Source organism: Oncorhynchus kisutch, linkage group LG12 (assembly GCF_002021735.2).
Source record: "Oncorhynchus kisutch isolate 150728-3 linkage group LG12, Okis_V2, whole genome shotgun sequence".
Classification (NCBI taxonomy): Eukaryota; Metazoa; Chordata; class Actinopteri; order Salmoniformes; family Salmonidae; genus Oncorhynchus; species Oncorhynchus kisutch.
This window is the reverse complement of record NC_034185.2, coordinates 41,427,193-41,453,776: the sequence shown is the minus strand read 5'-3', so window position 1 is coordinate 41,453,776 and position 26,584 is coordinate 41,427,193. Positions and strand designations below refer to the sequence as shown.

The following is a 26,584-nucleotide window of genomic DNA, read 5'->3' as shown; positions in this document are numbered from 1 at the left end:
TTAAGAATGATCTGGCCTTAATGGCCATGCACTCTTAAAATCTCCACCCGGCATAGCCAGAACAGGACTGGCCACCCTACGGAGCCTGGTTCCTTCCTAGGTTTCTTCCTAGGTTCCTGCCTTTCTTGAGAGTTTTCCTAGCAACTGTGCTTCTACATTTGCATTGCTTGCTCTTTGGGGTATCTGTATAAGTACTTTGTGATGCAAAAAGGATTTATAAAATACGCTCTGAAGACCATGTCCAGCATACACTGAGTGTACAAAACATTAGGAACACCCCCTTTTGCCCTCAGAAAAGCCTTAATTCGTAGGGGCATGGACTCTACAACGTGCCAATATCATTCCACATGGGTGCTGGCCCATGTTGACTCCAATGCTTCCCACAGTTCTGTTAAGTTGGCTGGATGTCCTTTGGGTTGTCAACACACACGGGAAACGGTTGAGCATGAAAAACCCCAACAGCGTTGTAGTTCTTGACACACTCAAACTTGTGCACCTGGCACCTACTACCATACCCCGTTCAAAGGCACTTACATCTTTTGTCTTGCCCATTCACCATCTAACTGGCACATATACACAATCCATGTCTCAATGGTCTCAAGGCTTAAAAATCCTTATCAGCCAGTCTCCTCCCTTTCATCTACACTGATTGAAGTGGATTTAAAAGTGGCATCATTAAGGGATCATAGCTTTCACCTAGATTCACTTGGTCAGACTTTGTCATGGAAAGAGCAGGTGTTCCTAATGTTTTGTATACTCAGTGTTTATCTATGTTCATAATCGTGAATCTTGCCCAAGTGCTATAAGCAGAATGTACAGCAATTTACAATGCAATAGATATAATGATTGTTGCACTTGATCATATTACCGGTCACTAATTAAGATGGGACAAGACCAGAGCCTGAACAACTAGTAGTTGGTTTTTGTGTCAGACACACAGCACATCTTTTTATAACAGACATACCCCTCTCCAGCTTCACAACAACTTTGTCAATATGACTTGACCATGATACTTGACCATCCAATGTTATACCTATGAGTTTAATTTCCTCAACTTGCTCAATGGCCACACCCTTTATGCACAACTCCAGTTGAGGTTTAGGTCTTAGAGATACAATGCTTTTAGTTTTAGGTGTATTTAATACCAGTGTGCTATTAATCACCTATTCTGATACTGACTGTAACACCTTATTTAGAATTTCGGTGAGCTCACTGGCTTTGAGTGCTGACATGTAGAGTATGGAACCGTGGGTGTTGGTGGTACTTAAAATGGGGAATAAACTGAATGGTCTCAAACACATCAAACACCTAGTTTTCTATGTGTTTGATACCATTCCATTCACACCATTCCATTCATTATCATGAGCCGTCCTCCCCTCACCAGCTTCCTCTGGTGTGGAATCATCCGCATACATTATCATTCTAGCTTTGTGTAAAAAAATAGAGAAGGGTAACGGCCCAAGGCAACTGCCCTGAGGGACACCACACTGTACATATCTGATGTTAGAGAAGCTTCCATTGAAGAACAGGGTTGCAGGTAGCCTAGTGGTTAGAGCATTGGGCTAGTAACCGAAAGGTTGCTGGATTGAGTCCCCGAGCTGACAAGGTAAAAAATCTGTCGTTCTGCCCCTAAACAAGGCAGTTAATCCACTGTTCCCCGGTAGGCTGTCATTGTAAATTTGTTCTTAACTGACTTGCCTAGTTAAATTATGAGTTCTATTGGATAAATAACTCTCCAACCATGTGATGGCAGGTGATGAAAAGCCATATCAAGTGAATTTCTTCAATAACAATTTATAATCAATAACATCAAATGCTGCACTGAAATCTAACAATACAGCTCCACCTATCATCAGTCATCTGAGTAAGTGCAGTACAAGTTGAGTGCCCTTTTCTATACACATGTTGAAAGTCTTGTTCTCTGAAAAATAGCATTGTATTCGGTCAAACATAATTATCTCCATCAGTTTACTCAGAACTGGCAGAAAAATGATTGGGTGTCTGTTAGAGCCAGCAAAGGATACTTTACTATTTTTATGCAGTGGAATTGCTTCCTTCCATGCCTGTGGACACACAAACTCCTTTAGGCTTTGGTTAAAGATATACCAAATAGGGGTGGCAATACAGTCTGCTACCATTCTCAATAGTTACCCATCAAGGTTGTCTTTTCCTGGTGGCTTATCATTATTGATGGATATAGCTTTTTCACATCTCCCAAACTTGGGCTCCTGAGTGGCGCAGCCTTCTAAGGCACTGCATCGCAGTACCTAAGGCATCACTACAGACACCCTGGTTCAAATCCAGGCTGTATCACAACAGGCCGTGATTGGGAGTACCATAGGGCGGCGCACAATTGGCCCAGTATTGTCTGGGTTTGGCTGTCATTGTAAATAAGAATTTGTTCTTAACTGACTTGCCTAGTTAAATAAAGGTTGTCATTTCTCTTCTGAGTTTTTCCACTTGAAATGATTGGCAATATAGAAAGGTTATAAATGATATGGTTATAAATGATTATGTGAATATTGGAGGCAGGTGTGTTGGCTGGCGCAAAACTGTGACACCAATCAGGCCCTTCAAGGACTGGAATTGCCCACCCACCCCTGTTTCAGACCAACAGATTTTTTACATCTTCAACAAAACATTTTGTGTGAAATTCCTTTAGGTCCAACTTTTGGCACTTTGAATTTCCTTGTTATTGCCACAATGTTATGGTCATGTCTTAAAGTAATGATGGACTGTCGTTTCTCTTTGCTTATTTGAGCTGTTCTTGCCATAATATGGACTTAGTATTTTACCAAATAGGACCCCCCCTACCTTTTCACAACACAACTGATTTGCTCAAACGCATTAAGAAGGAAAGAAATTCCACAAATGAACTTTTAACAAGGCATACTTGTTAATTGAAATACATTCCAGGTGACTACCTCATGAAGCTGGTTGAGAGAATGCCAAGAGGGTGCAAAGCTGTCAACAAGGCAAAGGGTTGTTGCTTTGAAGAATCTCAAATATAAAATATATTTTGATTTGTTTAACACTTTTTTTTGGTTACTGCATGATTCCATATGTGTTATTTCATAGTTTGATGTCTTCACTCTTGTTCTACAATGCAGAAAACAATAAAAATAAAGAAAAACCCTGAAATGAGTAGGTGTGTCCAAACATTTGACTGGTACTGTACGTAGGAGGATGGTTGAGAGTTATGGCTGTAGTAGAGAATGTATGAAGCAGAATAGTGCAGATTGGTTTGGCAGGGTGACCGTATAGAGACAAAGTAAAATACATTTATTAAAATGCAGAATGTACACAGGATGTTATGCAGCAAATGGCGAGTGTTAACGACTGAGATGGAGAAATGTGAGACACAAAGAAAGAAGGAAGAGACATGAAATAAAGCAAGCAGGTCGGAGTAACTTCCATCACAGAAGTGGTTTATTCCACAACTCAAATCTCTACTGTGGCAGATTGCACATCTTTCAGATCCGTTACGACACACACATACATAGAACAGAACAGAGAGCAATCATAGAGAGAGAACCCACTGGGCAAAAACTGGTTGAATCAAAGTTGTTTCCAAGTTATTTAAACAAAGAAATTCAATGTAATGACTTGAATAAATGTGGAAAACTGATTGGATTTGCAAAAAGTAATCAACGTGAGGGAGTTTTTTTTTAAACCTAACTCTTCACCTACATCCAATGACATGGTGACATTTTTTGTTGATTTCGTGTTGAATTCACTTTACATGTAGAATATTTCAAACTACATGTAGAAATGAAGTCTGTGCCAAGTGGGACATCAATATTTAAGCTATGATTGAAGCTAAAACACAGAACTCAACAGTAGTGGGAAAGCAAAGCACAGTCATGTTTGAATTTTTTAACTTTTATTCTTCCCAATTTCGTGACATCCAATTGGTAGTTACAGTCTTGTCCTGACGCTGCAACTCCCGTACGGACTCGGGAGAGGCGAAGCCCGAGAGCTATGTGTCCTCTGAAACACGACCCTGCCAAGCCGCACTGCTTCTTGACACTGGTGCTTGACAAGCCAGCTTGCAGGTGCCCGGCCCGCCACAAGGAGTCGCTAGAGCGCGAGGGTTCAAGGAAATCCCGGCAGGCCAAACCCTCCCCTAACCCTGACAACGCTGGGCCAAATGTGGGCCGCCTCATGGGTTTCTCAGTCACGGTCGGCTGGATCAAACAAAAATCAAACCTGGGGCTGTAGTGATGCCTCAAGCACTGCGATTGAGTGCGCACACAGTCTTTTTAAAGGGGAGTTTGAGTAGTCTTAACTATACACAAAATGTTCTCACAAATATAAATCTGAAATACACTTCCATAATCAGATAATAATGTATCTGCTTTTTTATATATCCACTATCATAAAAAAATATTTCCATCTAATATTTTTTGGGGGGTTGTTTAGGCACGTACGATCTTTGTGCAACATTGTCACTATGAAACAAAGCACAAGATAAAGTTACAGAAATGTTTTCAAGTGACTTGAAATGGCATGGTGAAGAGAGAATGAGCCGGGATTGGGAGAATGGCTACAGAGCCAAAACACAGCAAATAATTGGGCAGTGACTTTACAAGGTTAGTTAGTTACAAGGTCTCAGTTTCTACAGTAATACCTCTCAAAAGAAATACTCCCTCGTGGCATCATGATTGGTTTGGTCTCCCAGCAACCACTCAACCTCCTGAGGCGAAAGAGGAGGAGTAAGAGGAGAAGGAGGGGTTCGCTGTCCATTGTGAGATTAGAGCAACATGGGCACTAGGCTCGAGTTGGACAAAACAGTTCTGTGCATTTGAGATGTGGGGTGTTGTTCCCTTTATGCATAGGGCCCCATTGTAGGGTAAACTAGCGATCTGGGTTTGGGGCTAGGTCCTTGTCCCTTAGGATAGGGCTTCTGCAGAGAAGGCAGAGAGAGCCTGAAGATGGAGAGGGCAGTGGAAAGAGTGGAGTGACAAAGAGAGAGAAAGAAAGAGAGGAGGGTGCATCTCTCCCCTTACTATGACACTACGCAGCTAGGCGGGGCGGAGGTAAGTGGGGTGGGGGTGTGGGTGGAGCTAGGAGACAGACATAACGGGACAGAGAGCGGAGAGGTTTGATTGGCTGGCCTTGGTCCAATGGAGTGCGATGACGGGCGGTTCAGGTTAGAATGCTGAAGCATGGCAGAGGAGGAGGAAGAGGAGTTTGCCCAGAGTGGAGGAGGAATCACAGTCACTGTAGCAGTCACTACTCATTACCATTCTCCAGGTTCTCATTGCTTTCGTAGCAGCCAGAGTCACGTGGCGAGTCGCCCACCAGGCCGTGGCCCTCTGACAGCAGCTTCTCCTGAGAGCCTGACAGGCCGCTACGCTCCGGTTCACTGCTGCCTATAGACACACACAACACAGAGACAATATAGTCAGACATCCAGAAACATCCAGAATGATGTAGTGTGTGTGTGTGTGTGTGTGTGTGTGTGTGTGTGTGTGTGTGTGTGTGTGTGTGTGTGTGTGTGTGTGTGTGTGTGTGTGTGTGTGTGTGTGTGTGTGTGTGTGTGTGTGCGTGCACACGTGAGGTTGTGTGTGTGTGAACTCACTGTCATACTCCTGCAGTAACTCCACGGCGGTGAGCAACACAGCTCTGTGTTGAGGGTCTCTGATGTTGAGCTCATCTAGATCCTCCTCCTCCAACAGCTTGAAGGTGTCCAGGTCCTCATAGCCGTTGAATAAGAAGGTAGGCATGTGCTCCTGGAGAAGAGAAGAGAGAACAGATTGCAGATCAGATCTTCCTGCAACATGTGTGAGCGTGACTGGCCGCCTTTCCTTCCAGTTCTCTGCTGCCAATGACTGGAACGAACTGCAAAAATCACTGAAGCTGGAGACTCATATCTCCCTTACTAGCTTTAAGGACCAGCTGTCAGAGCAGCTCACAGATCACTGCACCTGTACATAGCCCATCTGTAAATAGCCCACCCAACTACCTCAGCCCCATACTGTATTTATTTATGTATCTTGCTCCTTTGCACCCCAGTAGCTCTTCTACTGTCTGGGTTGGTGCCACCCCTTGGGTTGTGCCGTGGCGGAGATCTTTGTGGGCTATACTCGGCCTTGTCTCAGGATGGTAAGTTGGTGGTTGAAGATATCCCTCTAGTGGTGTGGGGGCTGTGCTTTGGCAAAGTGGGTGGGGTTATATCCTTCCTGTTTGGCCCTGTCCGGGCGTGTCCTCAGATGGGGCCACAGTGTCTCCTGACCCCTCCTGTCTCAGCCTCCAGTATTTATGCTGCAGTAGTATATGTGTCGGGGGGCTCGGGTCAGTTTGTTATATCTGGAGTACTTCTCCTGTCCTATCCATTGTCCTGTGTGAATTTAAGTATGCCCTCTCAATATTCTCTCTTTTTCTCTTTATTTCTCTCTCTCGGAGGACCTGAGCCCTATGACCATGCCTCAGGACTACCTGACATGATGACTCCTTGCTGTCCCCAGTCCACCTGGCCGTGCTGCTGCTCCAGTTTCAACTGTTCTCCCTGTGATTATTATTATTTGACCATGCTGGTCATTTATGAACATTTGAACATCTTGGCCATGTTCTGTTATAATCTCCACCCAGCACTGCCAGAAGAGGACTGGCCACCCCACATAGCCTGGTTCCTCTCTAGGTTTCTTCCTAGGTTTTGGCCTTTCTAGGGAGTGTTTCCTAGCCACTGTGCTTCTACATCTGCATTGCTTGCTGTTTGGGGTTTTAGGCTGGGTTTCTGTATAGCACTTTGACATATCAGCTGATATACGAAGGGCTATATAAATACATTTGATTTGATTTACTTGCACATTCATCTTCTGCACATCTACCATTCCAGTGTTTAATTGCTATATTGTAATTACTTCACCACCATAGCCTATTTATTGCCTTAACTCCCTTATCTTACCTCATTTACACACACTGTATACCGACTTTTTGTTTTCTTTTTTCTACTGTATTATTGACTGTATGTTTTGTTTATTCCATGTGAAACTGTGTTGTTGTATGTGTCAAACTGCTTTGCTTTATCTTGGCCAGGTCGCAGTTGTAAATGAGAACTTGCTCTCAACTAGCCTACCTGGTTAAACAAAAATTATAATAATAAGTTAATCAGCTAAACTGGCCTAGGACCAATAGTTAAAGACACAAAGGGCATTTTTCCTCTTGCAAAAACCAGCTATGAGATAAAAAAATGTATCAATGAGGGAAGAGTTGGGAAGGGTGGAAAACAGAGTGATGAGGTGAAGGAGATGATCTACCACACCTTTCCACCACAGGCGACAAGGAGAACACGCACACAATTTAACAAGAACACAACGCTAGCCATTACAACCTGTGGTGCTATCTCTTAGTGGGAGGACACCAGGAATCAGAGTCTCAAAATATCACAGTACACCCTCTGTTTGTTTCGGGAATAGGCACAGCTAACCATTAACATGTCAACCCGTCATAATTGGTTTCCACTTTCAACACGGAGTTCGTGGAAACTGGTTCAGTCTAAAGTTTTGTCCAGCCCACGCATCTAAAGGGCACAATACACACAGACTGCATGTCACCACTGCAACCATGGAGACTTCTATCCTTAGCATAACAGTGAAGTTTAGCTCTATTTCTGCTAAGAGAAGTAGAAATAAGGATGAGACCAAACCAAATACCACTACTCTACACAGCCACAAGAACCTTCTCATATGATCTTAGTCATGTATGTGACCTAACATATTTTGGGGGGCCAAAACACGTTTGCTCTGAGATACCCCTACAATCGAGATGTAAGATTCAAAAGATAGAGAGTAGAAAGAGATGGAGTAGGCGGCTGCTTCGACGCAAACTCCACTTTGTCATTGTGTTTTTAGGAACGCCCTGAGAACAATGAGGTCTATCTTATGTAGAACCTATGGAGGTAATATCCTAACTGAACTCCCTAATGCTAACCAGATCTGGACAAAGAAACACAGAATAAGCCCTAGTACTTCTTTCAAATAAATCCTTGACAAAAAAAACAATAATTTATCCTGAGAGTGACTTGGAACAGACCCAGAACAAGGTGGAACACAGTCTCAGTATAATGTCTTTACACGGTCCACATTTAATGGCGGGGTTAGGGGTATGTTTGTTAAGTCTGCTCTCCCTCTCCCTAAGTCACAACTACGTATGTATGCGTACCTTGATGCACATGTACTGTATAGTAGAATAGTAGCACGTATGGGAGGTCTCGAAGCCTGTAATATAGCTTCGCTCTGCCCAGGCAATGATAATGTACCATCATGTTACTTATGTCCTTGAGTAGAGAGCCCTTGGACATAGCCTGGTCTGTATATCTGTTATGTCAGCGCTCCATCAGGCTGGGCTTACCCAGAAACAGCTCACCTACAGTGCTCTCTCCACGAGGAGGCTGAGCTAGGCTGGCTGGTTTCTAGATGGCTGGGATATGAACGGGACTGTCGGAGGGAAGTTGTAGGACTACTGTTACCTTGTCCAGAAATTCCTAGCATTGGTGTGTGAGATTTGTGTGGAGTTGTGTGTGTGCGAGGGAGAGTTGAGAGTGTGTGTGCTCGCTTGGCATGTGCAAAGATGTGTGTGTCCAGTGTGCATACCTTGAGGTTGATGCGTTCGAGCAGCTCCTCTACAGAGGTGGGTTTGGGAGGTCTGCCCTTCCTCTTCCTTCTGACGGGTCTCTTGGGCTTCTCCTCCTCCTCACTCAGCACGTCCACATAGATGAACTTAAAGGTGCCCACCTTGTTGTTGAGCAGACCCATCCATGTCCCCATGGGGGGCTTACTGATGATGTCAATCACATCCCCTCTCTGGAACACAACATATACAGGATATATTTAGTACAAATCTAAAGCCACACACAATCTAGACAAATCATTTGCATGTAAGACTGTGTGTGTGTGTGTGTGTGTGTGTGTGTGTGACTTACCTTTAGTTTGAGGGAATCTGAATCGTAGGGGCTAGGGGTGAAGTCAGTGTGTACTCGTGCTCTGCCACAGAAGGGCCCTCTGTAGGGAGGCTCCTCGTCATCTCCATCCTCAGACTTGACACTCTCTCTGTTACTGGCTGACGAGTCTGTGGTGCTGACCGTCTGACCACCTGGAACACACAGATATACATATCATGTCCTCCAAATACTGTAGAGCGATTCAGTACTCATGTGATTTGAGAGTGTATTGCAACTAACTAAGCTTCTATTTATTGGATAAAATGTACTTCGATTCGTACAAAGCCTGAGTGAGTGTGTGACTACTGATTAATAACAGCTTTATAATTGAAAATTAACAGACAAAACTCATCACTCGAAACCAGTGTGTATATAGTGTGATGCTGTCTCCCCATAGACGTCTTTGTGTGTATCTGACTTGTGATGGTAAGTGTGGGAACCAGAGAGCAAGGCCTTCCTATCTAATCACTAGCATGTGTTGTAGACCCTCTGACCCTATGGGCCCAGGCCAATACCATTCAACAAGGGACAGACTCTCTCTCACTATCAAACTTACAAGAGGGTGGCAGGTAGCCTAGCGGTTAGAGAGTTGGGACAGTAACCAAAAGATCGCTGGTGCAAATACCCGAGCCGACTAGGTGAAAAATATATATTGATGTCCTTGAATAAGGCACTTAACCCTAATTTGCTCTAGGGGCGCCGTACAACAAATTTCACTGCAACATATGCTGAGCATTTGTTGGCTGCTTTTCCTTCACTCTACGGTCCAACTCATCCCAAACCATCTCCATTGGGTTGAGGTAGGGTGATTGTGGAGGCCAGGTCATCAGATGCAGCACTCCATCACTCTCCTTCTTGGTCAAATATCCCTTAAACAGCCTGGAGGTGTGTTTTGGGTCATTGTCCTGTTGAAAAACAAATGATAGCCCCACTAAGCTATCCAAGATTCCAAGATGGCGTAGCAGTGGGATGTCTGTTTTGATTGTCTTGTCCCATCCCTAGTATATATCATTTTTTTCTTTGTATATATTTCATATAGGTTTTACAGTCGTAAAGCTGCCTATCCTACCAATCCTTGACTTCGGCGATGTCATTTACAAAATAGCCGACACTCTACTCAGCAAACTGGATGTAGTCTATCACAGTGCCATCCGTTTTGTCACCAAAGCCCCATATACTACCCACCACTGCGGCCTGTATGCTCTCGTTGGCTGGCCCTCACTACATTTCTGTCACCATACCTACTGGCTCCGGGTCATCTATAAGTCTTTGCTAGGTAAAGCGCTGCCTCATCTAAGCTCACTGGTCACTATAGCAACACCCACCATAACACGCACTCCAGTAGGTATATTGGACTGGTCATCCCCAAAGCCAACACTTAATTTGGCCGCCTTTCCTTCCTTCCTTTCCTTCCAGTTCTCTGCTGCCAATGACTTGAAGGAATTGCAAAAATCGCTGAAGCTGGAGTCTTATATCTCCCTCTCTAACTTTAAGCATCAGCTGTTAGAGCAGCATACCGATCACTGTACACAGCCAATCTGTAAATAGCACACCCAACTTCCTCATCCCCATAGTATGACTTACCCTCTTGCTCTTTTGCACCCCAGTATTTCTACTTGTACATCATCATCTGCACATCTATCACTCCAGTATTAATGCTACATTGTAATTATTTCACCTCTATGGCCTATTTATTGCCTACCTCCCTACTCTTCTACATTTGCACACACTGTACATAGATGTTTCTATTTTTCTTTTCTATTGTGTTATTGACTGTACGTTTGTTTACGTGTAACTCCGTCTTGTTGTTTTCGTCGCATTGCTTTGCTTTATCTTGGCCAGGTCGCAGATGTAATTGAGAAATTGTTCTCAACTGGCTTACCTGGTCAAATAAAGGTTAAATAAAAAAATAATAAAAAAAGCGAAAACCAGATGGGATGGCGTATAGCCTCAGAATGCTGTGGTAGCCATGCTGGTTAAGTGTGCCTTGAATTCTAAACACAGTTGAAGTCAGAAGTTTACATACACCTTAGCCAAATACATTTAAACTCTGTTTTTCACAATTCCTGATATTTAATCCTGGTAAAAATTCCCTGTCTTACGTCAGTTAAGATCACCACTTTATTTTAAGAATGTAAAATGTCAGAATAATAGTAGAAAGAATGATTTATTTCAGCTTTTATTTCTTTCATCACATTCCCAGTGGGTCAGAAGTGGACATACACTCAATTAGTATTTGGTAGCATTGCCTTTAAATTGTTTAACTTGGGTCAAACGTTTTGGGTAGCCTTCCACAAGCTTCCCACAATAATTTGGGTGAATTTTGACAGCTGGTGTAACTGAGTCAGGATTGTAAGGCCTCCTTGCTCGAAAACGCTTTTTCAGTTCTGCCCACATATTTTCTATGGGATTTAGGTCAGGGCTTTGTGATGGCCACTCCAATACCTTGACTTTGTTGTCCTTAAACCATTTTGCCCCAACTTTGGAAGTATGCTTGGGGTCATTGTCCATTTGGAAGACCCATTTGCGACCAGGCTTTAACTTCCTGACTGATGTCTTGAGATGTTGCTTCAATATATCCACATCATTTTCCTCCCTCGTGATGCCATCTATTTTATGAAGTGCACCAGTCCCTCCTGCAGCAAAGCACCCTCACAACATGATACTGCCACCCCTGTGCTTCACAGTTGGGATGATGTTCTTTGGCATGCAAGCCTTTCACTTTTTCCTCCTAGCATAATGATGGTCATTATGGCCAAACAGTTATATTTTTGTTTCATCAGACCAGAGGATATTTCTGCAAAAAGTACGATATTTGTCCCATGTGCAGTTGCAAACCGTAGTCTGGCTTTCTATGGCGGTTTTGGAGCAGTGGCTTCTTCCTTGGTGAGGGTCTTTCGGGTTATGTTGATATAGGACTAATTTTACTGTGTATATAGATACTTTTGTACCCGTTTCCTCCAGCATCTTCACAAGGTCCTTTGCTGTTGTTCTGGGATTGATTTACATCTTTCGCACCAAAGTACGTTCATCTCTAGGAGCCAGACGGGTCTCCTTCCTGAGCGGTATGACGGCTGCGTGGTCCCATGGTGTTTATACTTGCGTACTACTGTTTATACAGATGAATGTGGTACCTTCAGCCGTTTGGAAATTGCTCCCAAGGATGGAGCAGAATTGTGGAGGTCCACAATTTTCTTTCTGAGGTCTTGGCTGATTTCTTTTGATTTTCCCATGACGTAAAGCAAGGAGGCACTTAGTTTGAAGGTAGGCCTTGAAATACAGCCACAGGTACACCTCCAATTGACTCAAATTATGTCAGAAGCTTCTAAAGCCATGCCATAATTTCGTGGAATATTCCAAGCTGTTTAAAGGCACAGTATGTAAACTTCTGACCCACTGGAATTGTGATACAAGAAATTTGTGGAATGGTTGAAAAACTAGTTTTAATGACTCCAACCTATGTGTATGTAAACTTCCGACTTCAACTGTAAATCACTGACAGTGTCACCAGCAAAGCACCGCCACACCAGCACACCTTCTCCTCCATGCTTCAGGGTGGGAACCACACATGCGGAGATCATCCGTTCACCTACACTGCGTCTCACAAAGACATGGCTGTTGGAACAAAAAATCTCAAATTTAGACTCATCAGACCAAAAGACAGATTTCCACTGGTCTAATAACCATTGTTCGTGTTTCTTGGCCCAAGCAAGTCTCTTCTTCTTATTGGTGTCCTTTAGTAGTGGTTTCTTTGCAGCAATTCGGCCAGGAAGGCCTGATTCACACAGTCTCCTCTGAACAGTTGATGTTGAGATGTGCCTGTTACTTGAACTCTGTGAAGCATTTATTTGGGCTGCAATTTCTGAGGCTGGTAACTCTAATGAAATTATCCTCTGCAGCAGAGTTAACTCCGGGTCTTCTTTTCCTGTGGCGGTCCTCATGAGAGCCAGTTTCATCATAGTGCTTGATGGTTATTGCAACTGCACTTGAAGAACGTTCAAAGTTCTTGAAATTTTGAGGATTGACTGACCTTCATGTCTTAAAGTAATGATGGACTGTCATTTGTCTTTGCTTATTTGAGCTGTTCTTGCCATAATATGGACTTGGTCTTTTACCAAGTAGGGCTATCTTCTGTATCCCACCACCACCTTTTCACAACTCAACTGATTGTCTCAAACGCATTAAGGAAAGAAATTCCACAAATTCACTTTTAAGAAGGCACATCTATTAATTGAAATGTATTCCAGGTGACTACCACATGAAGCTGGTTGAGAGAATGCCAAGAGTGTGTCAAGCTGTCAACAAGGCAAAGGGTGGCTATTTTGAAGAATCGAAAATATACATTATATTTGGATTTGTTTAACACTTTTTTGGTTACTACATGATTCCATATGTGTTATTTCATAGTGTTCATGTCTTCACTATTATTCTACAATGTAGAAAATAGTAAAAATAAAGAAAAAAAAACCTTGAATGAGTAGGTGTGTCCAAACCTTTGACTGCTATGGATATGTTTAACAAACATCAACCCAGCCTTCACAGGCCTCAGTCTAACTCTAACATCAACACATGAGAGACAGATAGAGCACCAACAACTCTTCTGTCTGAACACATGCCATGCTCAGATCATGATCAGTCACTACGAGAGAAGAAACTCTCACCAGATAGGACCAGATGATCTCACATGGCATCTCTAAACCCTCCAATGGAGATGGGTGAGACCGTGAGAGAGCTGGAATGATAGGAGACGAGCTCATAACAATGATGATGTCATGTATTCTAACTGACACGGCAGGCTTGATAAGGGGTATTTATGGATTAAATCACTTCAGGATTATCTGTGTAGATAGAAGATGGAGTGAATGTTGCCCGGGAGATGTGATGACAGTGCCCCATTGTGTCGAGGTTTGTGCACTTAGAGTCTTTCTCACGCATGCACACACACACACACACACACACACACACACACACACACACACACACACACACACACACACACACACAGCTTACTCATGGAGCTCTGTCCGCTGAGGGAGCTCCGGAGGCTCTCCACTGATCCTCCAGCCTTCAGTTTGGGTTTCTCCAGGGAATCTGTGTCTGGCTGGGGGGACTGGGGGGAGCTGGGTGCCCCATCTGGGCTCGACTGGAGGGAGGGAGGAAGGGGAAGAGAGGGGGAGGAATGGTACAGATGAAGGCGGGGGGAAGGAGAGGTATGGAATGGGGAGGTTGGGGCAGAAAGGTAGAAGCGAAGAGGAGAGGGGAGAGAGAGAGAGATTGAGAAAGAGATGGAGATATATAGAGACAGAGACACAGATGCCAGTATCAGTGATAAGTAACGATCACAGTATCATACACATGACAGCAGCTATACTGAAGGGTAATTCATCACAGCCACTAGGTGGCAGCGTGGCATGTAAAATAGTATTTTGAGTGAAGTTGGAGGTCATTTAGTCTCCTGCCTTCTCTTTCCAACCAACATATTCATAACTAATTTAACCTTTTTCTGGGTCACTGCATGGACATTCCGACTACCTCTGCTATTCATCTCTGAGGGAGCTGGTTTGCAGTGCGCGGTCTTAAGGTTGTGGCACTCCCTAGGCTTTGACAGTACTGTACCCTCTGACAGCCTAGATACCAGGCCAAAACCAATACTGTAGTTGTCCATTGTTTGAATGGGAATGCTCATATGATATGAATGAGCCACACACACATACACATGCACACACAGCCCCAGAGCCAAAGGCCCCTTGTCTCAGAGCACTGGCCTGGCATGCGGGAGGCTTGCCTCACTGGATGAGCTCAGCCACTTCCATACACACCCCACCCTACACCCCGAGACCTGTCCTGGGCCTGAGAGAGCTGAGACCAGAATGTGGACAGCTCCAAGATAGTCCCAGCTGTGTCTGTGTGTGTGTCTGTTTGTGTGTGAGAGAGCTGGCTATTTAGTTTGTAACCAACACAAACACGTCCACCCACACACATATGTAAAGCCCAGAATGCTTATGAATAACAGGATCTCGGATCAAGACTCTTTATTCAACTATGAAAGTTGGGATCTTAGTGTGTGTGGGTGTACCTGTTCAGACAGTGAGCTGCTGTACTTCTTGGACATCCGTTTCCTCATGGTTTCTTTTACAGACTTGACCTTCTTCCCCAGAGAGATACGAGACGTCGTGGGAGACTTGACTACCTCCCGGTATACAGCCTCTGGATACTTACTCTGAGAGATAGAGGGAGGAAGGGAGAGCGAAAACACAGAGACAGAATAAAAAAGAGGAGAGAGAAATAACAAAATAGTTAATTCAGTGTTTGAGTTCCCTTCTCTAAGCATTGCGCCCCCTCAGCCCTGAGTCATCAGTAATCTGTTAGCACTTACATTGGGCTCCGAGCCTGCACTGACCACATGGAGTGACCGGTTGGACAGGTCAAACCCTCCGAAACTACACGTCCTCTGTGTGTGAGAGAGAGAGAGGGGGGGGGGATACATATTTAGAGCGAGAGTGGAGCGAGGGGGGGTTAGAATCAATTAGAATCTATTGAAATGACATCAACTCCCATTCGTGCCCAGTAAGAGTCAAATCAAAATGATTCATGCTTGGCGGAGTCACAATGGCAGAGTGAGCATTTCCAGCCGTCTAGATACGTATGTCATGGTATGACCTCATATGGGACAGGCAACAGACGTGAAACTCCTATACATTTATCTTTATTATATATGTTAGTTAATTGGGTGGCCATCTGTGTTCGATCATCCACATGGGGATTTTGGAGTCACTGTTATTCTGCAAGGGTATGTTACATTAAACCTAAAGCCATGGGGAGCAAGCATAGAGTGAAATGAAATGCAATCATTTGGATAGATGTGGCCACGCTGAATTATCACACGGTGCTTTATGAATGTCATATAGAGCACATATACTATGGCCCGACTCAACCTTTCCCTTGTGTTTAATTACGAAGGTACGGCTACCGGATTAAGTCTCTGGAAACACACACATTGTATAGAGAGCTATGAATACTTTTACACTGGATTAGGTTGTAGAGAGGGGAGGTTGAGGGAAGTAAGCTCTCACAGAGAGTATGGTGTATCCGACTGAGGGATATGTAGGGGGGGTTTGCCTGACTATCATATCTCTCCATTCGATAGGGAGAGTTTCTCAATAGGACCAGTCATGAGGGTAGCAGGGAGTTACTGTTGAGGAGAGAGATTGGCCATCTTATCATTGAATTAGCTTTGAGACCATTGCTTTCTATCGTGTCCATGTCCGCAGTTCCACTCTCTGGACTTCACAGGAATCCATAGTTTTGTGAAGAGGAGCGACTGAGACGGCGTCCAAAAAAAGAAGACTGGAGATGGAGTGATGTTGTTGGATATATTGAATGGAATGGCCATGCATCTATGGATGAAGAACCACGTCCAATGACTGACAAGTAAACAGGCAAGGAATCGGGCTTCTTCAAGGCTGCAGAATATCTCTGTTTAGCTTCCCTGTGTTGGTCTGAGTACTCTTTCAGTAGGATTCCTTACTATCAACACTGAAACGTTCACGCTTGTTTTGTTATTGACACACTGACTACACCTTATCATACCATCTCTCTCAATGATGTGTGGAGGCGTGCTTGGCCTTGCCACCCCTGATTATTTAGCGGGGCTTATGGCCACTGTCACTGTCCTAGATTTCTCTTTCTCCTTTTATTTCTCACTGAGCTGGAAAATAGATACTTTGTTCCCCTTCCACTGAGTACAGAGATATAAAGGAAGAGAAACAAGGGAGGGGAGAAAGTAAAAAAAGAAGAGAGGAAAGAGAATGTGTGTGCGTGTCTGTCAGCTCCTGAGCAGTGACCTATCAAAGCTGTGTCTGCCTGTTCCACTCGGACTCAGGAGACTCCCTCTAGGGTTTGGGCTGGGTGACATTTCGAAATGGCAAGTTACCTCTACTGTTACACTGGTACCCACATCCTGAGTCAGAACAGGCACATCCTATTACTATTTCTTATCACATGAAAATGAACTTTTATTCCAAGGGCTTTCATATCTAAAGGTTGTGGAATGTTCTGGTTCTCTATGGAGGTCTGTTAAACTAGCCTTTCTAAATATTCAAGCTCCATGTGGATTAAAGTAGAGAAGACAGGAACATTATCAGCCCTGTGTCTGTATCTAAATCTGAGGGTTATTGTGCAGCCTTGAAGCTAGCCTTGGTCCCCCTGGCCAGGTGGGGGTGGCTTGTAGCCCATCCCTGCCCCACTGTACGGTAGAACTCACAGACTTCTGCTGGATGCGTAAGAGTACGCGCTTGGTGCAGCGGTCAACGCTGGCCGCCCACTTCCTGTCCGCCTCCCTGTCCTCCTCCAATAGGCAGCGGTGCTCTGCGCGGCTGAGGGTGACAGGTCGGACCAGCTGGGCCCAGTTGAGGTGGCCGTAGAGGCTGCGTTCTACCACGTATGTGATGTTCAGCTCGCTCACTGCCGCCCGGCCGCGGAGCCTGCGAGGGGGGAACGCCCAGCCCCCACACCCCCCTCCACCCAGCGTACCACTCTTAGCCTTGGCCAGGTCACAGCGGGCAGGAGGCGAGGGGGAGGAACAGGAGGGGGGAGCCCCAGGTGGTTTGGCATAGTTCCGGGAGCGCTGGTAGAGCAGGTGTTTGGTGGAGTAGGCGTAATTGGGGTCGGGCTTCCTGAGCCAGTTGGCATGGTGACGGGTGGGTTTGGGGCTACTCTGGGAGATGTTGTCAAGGGCAACAAGGAGGTGGGGCTGGGGGTGTGGTTTGGGGCGTGGCCGGGTGAGGCCATAGAAGCCATAGAGTGTGTCGTTACTTACCCCGTGGGAGAGAGAGGTCATGGCTTTCCTCATCTCGCCCTCCGTCATGGAGCACGACACCTTCTCTTCTTCCTCGGCTCCACAGCCGTCCAGCTCAGAGAAGGAGGAACCACTATCTTCCACCCCGACGGCTCCCAGACGCCCAGACCCAGCAGGGACTTTCCTGGGGGGTCGGATGAGGCCGTGGGTGCTGCTGGACTTAGAAAAGGTCTTGACCAGCTTGTGTCCGGACCAGGTGGTGTCCAGGCTGCTGGAGGAAGGGGAGGTGGTCAGGCTGTCTGTGTCCCCGTCCAGAGAGAGCTGGTCCTGGGTCAGGGAGGACAGGGAGGCATCCTGGGGCAGGCTGGACTTCTTCAGGACCCCTGTGTACAGGGCTGTGTTGTCCTCACAGGTCGAAGACACCTCCAGTCTCAAAGAATCTACAGGGAGGAGAAAAACATCAAACCAATTATCCATTAGAGAGAGCAATGTCCAATAGAGCAAAACCAGTACTAACCCATTCACAAAGTAACAGTGTAACGTCATTCTAAATACACAGTATACAGAACACTGTTTGGGTTAGTACGGACATGTGCTGTACCTTCGGAGATGGGTCTCTTCCCCTCTTCCACCTTGATGAGTTTCTTCCTGACACGGCGGGTAGAGTTGACCAGCTTGTGGAGCCGTTTGAACTTCACAGAGTCCTCTGACTGCTCATCATCAGACTGCTCCCGAGACTGAGAGGGAGAGAGGGGACGTCACATGGGGTTCCGAGACACAGGGGAGAGAGCGACTGTCTATCTGTAGTGTACAGGGACCCCCAGAACCATAGGCATAACACAGTGACCTATATCAAAACCTTTATGAAACAACATTGTACTGCAGGTCATTCACACCATGAAAACACACAGGTGTCGGGGGATGGTGACAGTTACAGTGTTTTAGGGTGGACATAGTTAGTGATATGAGAGCATGGAGGGAGGGTTGGGGGATTGGAGGGCATTTATATTGCATTGTAGAACATTATGTAAGACATTCATAAGAAAAACATATTCCGGGTCACATTAATGAGGCCAAAACAAGAAAAACACTGAACGGGAAAGGGCAATGCGGAGATGCCACAGATATTCACCACAGATATTCACCACAGATATTCACCACAGATATTCACCACAGATATTCACCACAGATATTCAGTGAACTTGGCATTTGTGGTGCGTCTCTGCATCAGACTCTAGTCTGTGTGCTGCCTGTTGGAATGAGCCTCGAGCTGTTTACTACCCAATAGCCACTAAATGGAGTGATCCACAGCATTGTGCTGAGGCACACAGAGCTCCATTGTGAGGGAATGTTTATGTGTATACCGTGTTTCCCCCAAAGGATTTATTTCAGCAGTGGCTTGGTAGTTGGCGAGGCCAATGGTGTGGTCATTTTAGAGGCCGTCCTCTTGGCCCCACAGCCCACATTTGGGCAGAGATACATTTGCACAGTTTTAAAGCTAGTTTCCTGCAATTCTACACATTTTGTCATGGGCCTGAGAGAGAGAGAGAGAGAGAGAGAGAAAAAAGTGGTATTGAAGTAAATTTCCTGAATTTCTACATGTTTTCCAATAGGGCTGAGAGAAGATATGCTGATTTAAAGCACATTTCCTGCAGTTGTACACATTTAGCCATGGCTTATGCAGTGTTCTTATTCCATCTGAGTGACTGAAATATAATAACAAAATCAATGGGGGCCCAATTTCATTTTATTATCGTGGTTGTTAGTTCCTAAAGATGACCTTATTAAAAAAGATATAGCTAGGTCCTCCCGAGTGGCAAAGTGGTCTGAAGGCACTGCCTCACAGTTAAAGCTGTGCCACTAGAGATCCTGGTTTTTGTCCACCACCCATGGGGCGGTGAACAATTGGCCCAGCGTCATCTGGGTTAGGGGAGGGTTTGGCCAGCAGGGATGTCCTTGTCCCATCGCATTCTAGCAACTCCTGTGGTGGGCATTGCAGACTTACACGGTCACCAGGTGTACGGTGTTTCGTCCAACAGGTTAAGCTGGGTTGAGCAGGCATTGTGTCAAGAAGCAGTTGTGTTTCAGAGGATGCATGGCTCTTGACCTTTGCCTCTCCAGAGTCTGTACGGGAGTTGCAGCGATGAAACAAGATTGCAACTACCAATTGGATACCATGAAATTGGGGTAAAAAATATATATATACACTACTGTTCAAAAGTTTGGGGTCACTTAGAAATGTCTTTGTTTTTGAAAGAAAAGCACATTTTTCAACATTGAAGAGGCAACTCCTGCTTTCTAGGCAGAGTAGCAAAAAAAATGCCATATCTCAGACTGGCAAATAAAAAGAAAAGATTAAGATGGGCAAAAGAACACAGACACTGGACAGAGGAACTCTGCCTAGAAGTCCAGCATCCTGGAGTTGCCTCTTCACTGTTGACATTGAGACTGGTGTTTTGCAGGTACTGTTTAATGAAGCTGCCAGTCGAGGACTTGTGAGGCGTCTGTTTCGCAAACTAGACACTAATGTACTTGTCCTCTTGCTCAGTTGTGCACCGGGGCCTCCCACTCCTCTTTCTACTCTGGTTAGAGACAGTTTGCGCTGTTCTGTGAAGGGAGTAGTACACAGCGTTGTATGAGATCTTCAGTTTCTTGGCAATTTCTACCATGGAATAGCCTTCATTTCTCAGAACAAGTCCTTTGTTTCTCGCCATTTTGAGCCTGTAATCGAACCCACAAATGCTGATGCTCCAGATACTCAACTAGTCTAAAGAAGGCCAGCAGAGAGAGCACCCCCCTATCGACATCGACGGGAGGGTAGTGGATAAGGTGGAAAGTTTTAAGTTCCTCGGCTTACACATAACGGACAAACTGAATTGGTCCACCCACACAGACAGCGTGGTGAAGAAGGCGCATCAGCGCCTCTTCAACCTCAGGAGGCTGAAGAAATTCGGCTTGTCACCAAAAACACTCACAAACTTCTACAGATGAACAATTGAGAGCATCCTGTCGGGCTGTATCACCGCCTGGTACGGCAACTGCTCCGCCCACAACCGTAAGGCTCTCCAGAGGGTAGTGAGGTCTGCACAACGCATCACCGGGGGCAAACTACCTGCTCGCCAGGACACCTACACCACCCGATGTCACAGGAAGGCCAAAAAAATCATCAAGGTCAACAACCACCGAAGCCACAGAGCTCCATTGTGAGGGAATGTTTATGTGTATACCGTGTTTCCCCCAAAGGATTTATTTCAGCAGTGGCTTGGTAGTTGGCGAGGCCAATGGTGTGGTCATTTTAGAGGCCGTCCTCTTGGCCCCACACCAAGAGTGTGGGGCCCGCTATCACCCCGCTATCATCCAGAAGGCGAGGTCAGTACAGGTGCATCAAAGCTAGGACCGAGAGACTGAAAAACAGCTTCTATCTCAAGGCCATCGGATTGTTAAGCAGCCATCACTAACGTTGAGTGGCTTCTGCCAACATACTGACTCAAATCTCTAGCCACTTAAATAATAAAACATGCAACGTAATAAATGTATCACTAGTCACTTTAAACAATGCCACTTTATATAATGTTTACATACCCGACATTACTCACCTGATCTCATATGTTTATACTGTACTCTATACCATCTACTGCATCTTGCCTGTGCCATTCGGCCATCGCTCATCCATATATATTTTTATGTACATTTTCTTATTCATTCCTTTACACTTGTGTGTATAAGGTAGTTGTTGTGAATTTGTTAGATTACTTGTTGGATATTACTGCATGGTCGGAACTAGAAGCACAAGCATTTCGCTACACTTGCATTAACATCTGCTAACAATGTGTATGTGACAAATAAAATGTGATTTGATTTGATATTCCATGAAACATCTGCCGTTTCCAGCTACATTAGTTTCCAGCTACAATACAATTTACAACATTAACAATGTCTACACTGTATTTCGGATCAATTTGATGTTATTTTAATGGACAAAAGATGCTTTTGAACGGTAGTGTATATAGCTCCATTATCTTTTCTACATAGTTTTATCTGGTTTTAGTCATTTAAGTTTACACTGAAAATGTTTTACCATACCGAAAATGATATAACAAAAAATATTTTTTTCACATTATATTTTTGGGAGCGGTGGACTCAATTTAGCAGCGGTGGCCCGCCACTGCTAAATTAATATAGGGGAAACACTGGTCTGTATGTGTGTGTGTGGACTTTGGAGCGAGGATGGTACTGTAGTTCAGTTGGACGTCACGACGGTATTACAAATCTCTACAGTAAAGCATAAACAGAGGGAACCAGGAAGTCACCAATTGGATACCATGAAATTGGGGAGAAAAAAAGGTAAAAAGTACAAAAAAATCTATGTAATTCTTTAAAAATGATTCTTTCTTTTTTTTATTAAAAATTGACGAAAATAAATAAACAAAAACAAAACAGCGCTGATTGTACCGCACACCCAGTGTGTTAGAGTGCTTGAGTTAGTACTAAGGCAAGTCTGACTGGGCTGTGTACTGGAGGAGAGGCTTTCAACTCCCCTTAGCTTCTCCATGTGGGGTGGCAGGTAGCCTAGTGGTTAGAGTGTTGGGCCAGTAACCAAAAAGTTGCAAGATCAAATCCCCGATCTGACAAGGTAAAAATCTAGTGTTCCTAGACTGACATTGTACATAAGAATTTGTTCTTAACTGAATTGCCTAGTTAAATAAAGGTTCAATAAAAAAATCCACGGGAAACACTAGAATTGTATTACATCTGTAACCTAACAAGATGAGAGCTACTGGGTTTGACCACTGCCCGAGTCTGGTGTTACTGATACACATGCATCATGCCTGAGGTTAACACCTGGCTTTGGACACTTTAATTTTTTAAACATTTTATTTCACCTTTATTTAACCAGGTAGGTTAACTGCGACCAGGCCAAGATAAAGCAAAGCAGTTTGACACATATAACAACACTGAGTTACACATGGAGTAAAACAAACATACAGTCAATAAAACAATAGAAAAAAATATATATACACTGTGTGCAAATGAGGTAGGATAAGGGGAGTGAGGCAATAAATAAGCCATAGTGGCGAAACTATTACAGTATGGCAAATTAAACACTGGCGTGATAGATGTGCAGAAGATGAGAGTGCAAGTAGCGGTACTGGGGTGCAAACGAGCAAAATAAATAAAACAAATAACAATATGGTGATGAGGTAGTTGGATGGGCTATTTACGGATGGGCTACGTACAGGTGCAGTGATCTGTGAGCTGCTCTGACAGCTGGTGCTTAAAACTAGTGAGGGAGATATGAGTCTCCAGCTTCAGTGATTTTTGCAGTAATTTTCCAGTCATTGGCAGCAGAGAACTGGAAGGAAAGGCGGCCGAAGGAGGAATTGGCTTTGGGGGTGACCAGTGAAATATACCTGATGGAGCGCGTGCTACGGGTGGGTGTTTCTATGGTGACCAGTGAGTTGAGATAAGGTGTGGCTTTACCTAGCAATGACTTATAGATGACCTGGAGCCAGTGGGTTTGGTGACGGATATGAAGCGAGGGCCAGCCAACGAGAGGTCGCAGTGGTGGGTAGTATATGGGGATTTGGCGACAAAACGGATGGCTATGTGCCATGAGGGCATACTGGCACCTACAAGGCCTTCAGGAAGTATTCACACCCCTTGGCTTTTTCCATTTTCCAGCCTGAATTTGAAAAGGATTCAATTGAGATTTTATGTCACTGGCCTACACACAAGTTTCGTGATTTTGACTTAAATCGGCATGAAAATCTATGGCAAGACTTGAGAATGGATGTCTAGCGATAATCAACAACCAACTTGACAGAGCTTGAAGATTGCTTTTAATAATAATGTGCAAATATTGTACAATCCAGGTGTGGAAAGCTCTTAGAAACTTAACCTGAAAAACTCTGTAATTGATACCAAAGGTGATTCTAACAAGTATTGACTCAAGGGGCTGAATACTTAACATGAATCCCAGTTTTATTTTTCATGTATTTATTGATTTGGTATTTTGGGTAGATCGTTGACCAAAAAAAAGACAATTATATCTATTTTAATCCCACGTGGTAACACATCCAAACGATGACAAAGTCAATGGGTGTGAATACTTTCTAAAGGCACTCTTGGTGACACAAGGACCTCTGGCCTCCACATTCCCTTGGACTCCTCCAGCCAGTTCGGAATTCTCAGTCAGAATGACATAGGAGCTCTGTGACCTGCACGTTACCCATAAATCCCTCTGGTGTCCCCCCAGCCCCCTCTTTCCACCGCTAGTCTCAGTGGTGCATGCTCCATACTCCATTCCTCTGTCAACAGCAGAATCAGACCATGAGGCCAGGGTTGAACCTCCCCACCCTCGTTTTTTGACAACCTCTCAGCCTCTAAACCGCAGAATGACTCCCCCCCCTCATCCCTGCTCCTCTTAACCCCACTGTCCTCCCTCTTCACTAACCACACACATCTGTCTGGAATTCTATTCGGCTAGTTTCCACCGCTACAGAAAACATTACAGAGTAAGGTTTTCAGAGACCGTGCTGTATAATAACAGGTCTGTGTGCGCGCGTGTGCATGAGAGAATCGATGAGGAGACAGGAGAGAGACAGAGACAGAGAAGAGTGAGCCAGCCCGCTACAGTCTGGAACCAGACCTGACTAATGCTTATTACTGAGGTACTGTACATAAGGGACATTACTGGAGGCAGGTTGATGTTTATCGTCAGGAATCTTGCCCTGGGGGCAGAACTGAGCGGTTTCCACTAGCTGGGCCAGCTGCAGTCAAAATTGGCTATATTGTACGTAAGAATTAATGAAAACAAACATGTCCATTTTGGTCATCATTTAAGGTCAGGGTTAAGCATTAGTGTTAGCAGTGTGGTTAAGGGTAGGGTTCATGTTAGGGTAAGGGTTAGGTCTAAAATCTCATTTTATGACTTTGTGGCTGTGCCCGCTATAGTGACCCCTCTGCAGAGCTGCATCCAGGGCAAGATTCATGACAATAAACCTGCTTAATGGAGTGGAGCGTGTATATTATTATGCAGAGTGGTTCATTAATCCTGTGGGTGTTGGTGTTGTTGTGCATCGTGTGTATGTGTGTTGCTTTTGCAGAGTGAGCCACTCATGTGCAAGACAGTCCCGGGGGACAGCCGAGGGTGAAGGCGAGGCAGCATGGCTTTTATATACAGGAGAGAAAGCTTTGCTTCAATGAGTGCTCAATTTACACATTTAAATGAAATGCATTCTGTTGTGCTGTTTTCATAAGCATAATCTCTTGTACTGTAAATATGGGTCATTAAGAGGAATGCAATAGGAGAGAAAAGAAGGCAAAGAAAGACACTTCTGTCCCCTTGCCAATACATAACAGCCTGGGGGAAGAGGAGGAGGTGACAATGACATAGTCCCGAGATGCAGCCGTGAGGGACACCAACATCTGGAAATCAATCAGTGGTGAAAAGCTGCTGCAGTTAGCAACCCCGCAGTGGAACAATGCCACACAGTCGTGACCCCTCACACACAGACACAGACACACACACACACACACAGTCATTAACGGCTTTGGGTCTTGCTGCAAATATCGTTGTGCGGTCCAGCATGCATGGTGCATATTACAAGCAAAACTAGATTTAGAATAGCCAGTAAAACCCTTGCAAATGGATGCAAACCTAGAGGGAATCTCACTGTGTCTGCAAACACACAAGCGGTTCCCTACCTCAGAAAAAACACTGACATTGAATGAAGCATGCTAAGCAGTTGAGTGTGACTTGTTACTCACAGCTTTAGGCATTTAGGACAGCAGACTCGTGCTCATCCCATTCCCAGGTCAGCATAAAGAAGCAGGCATCACGATGCATGAGGCTGAACCTGTCCTAGCTACTCCCAGATTAGTCACGCTGCACGCACAGTCACACAACACACAGGCACACAGCATATCCAGAGTGAGGCACTCACAGTCACACAACACACAGGCACACAACACACAGCGTTGACGCATACACTCTCACAAAGTATCTGCAGCCTTTTGGTCGAAGGCAGCTCTGCCGAATGAAAGTGACGGAAGTGAGTAGCAGCAGAGAAAAGGCGCGTTGTGCCTGGTGGAGAGAGAGGAGAACAATCACAGCGTTTGAGCCCCTCTGACCCTGCCTTGGCCCCCACATCTCTATTGGCCAGCCCGAGGAGATGAGAGAGACGTAGAGAGAGAGAGACCAGGCTAAGAGGAGGATGAATCTTTGGACAGAGCGACCACAGAGCTCCCCACCGACACACACACCCATTAACCATTTGGAAGCTGGGGGATGACATAATTACATTTTTAAGCGGGGGACATTGCCCCTGACACACACCCTCAGGCCCAAGAGGGGAAAGATATTTCCTCAACGGGTCCATTTTAAACTGGTACTTAATCAAGCAGAGTCTCCCTCCTCCTACTGCTGCTGTGTTTCGGGGGCCTGAGGGGAGTGAGAGCTCTTTGTCCTCCATCCATCACTTCCTCTCTTCCTCCCTCCCTCCGGCGATGCGTGCTAACGGCCCTGAAGACAGGCCAAGTGTTCCCCCGAACAATACACCTTCAGTCATCCTCCCATCCTCTCTCCCTCCGTCTATCGGACACCCCATCCATCAGTCCAATGGGACAGGAAGCAGGCCTGTGGCAGCCGAGAGCATGGAGAGGATTAACAGTTTGCTAGGGCCCTGCCTGCAGCGCCACATCAAATACCAGGCAGAGCCATACTGCACCACAGACCAGGCTTGGAGGCGGCTCTCTGCACAAGTCCTTACAACAGGACTTTCTCATTTACTTTACTTGCGTGTGAAAGCTGTTTGAAAGCATGACAGGGTCTTGTCCAGAAT

General features: G+C 45.1%; 1 protein-coding gene across 5 annotated transcripts in view; it reads right to left on the bottom strand.

Moving 5' to 3' along the window:
• The window catches only part of LOC109901001 (SAM and SH3 domain-containing protein 1), a 299,602-nt gene that overhangs the window by 10,431 nt on the left and 262,587 nt on the right, over nt 1-26,584 (bottom strand). For all 5 annotated transcript variants that reach the window (XM_031837557.1, XM_020496961.2, XM_020496963.2 and 2 more), the window contains 9 exons: nt 18,343-18,478; nt 17,763-18,181; nt 15,321-15,395; nt 15,021-15,164; nt 13,955-14,087; nt 8,927-9,096; nt 8,598-8,807; nt 5,585-5,735; nt 5,247-5,375 (listed from right to left, as the gene is read on the bottom strand). In XM_031837557.1, coding sequence (XP_031693417.1) covers nt 5,247-5,375; nt 5,585-5,735; nt 8,598-8,807; nt 8,927-9,096; nt 13,955-14,087; nt 15,021-15,164; nt 15,321-15,395; nt 17,763-18,181; nt 18,343-18,478 — 1,567 coding nt within the window. The remainder of the gene's footprint in view (nt 1-5,246; nt 5,376-5,584; nt 5,736-8,597; nt 8,808-8,926; nt 9,097-13,954; nt 14,088-15,020; nt 15,165-15,320; nt 15,396-17,762; nt 18,182-18,342; nt 18,479-26,584) is intronic.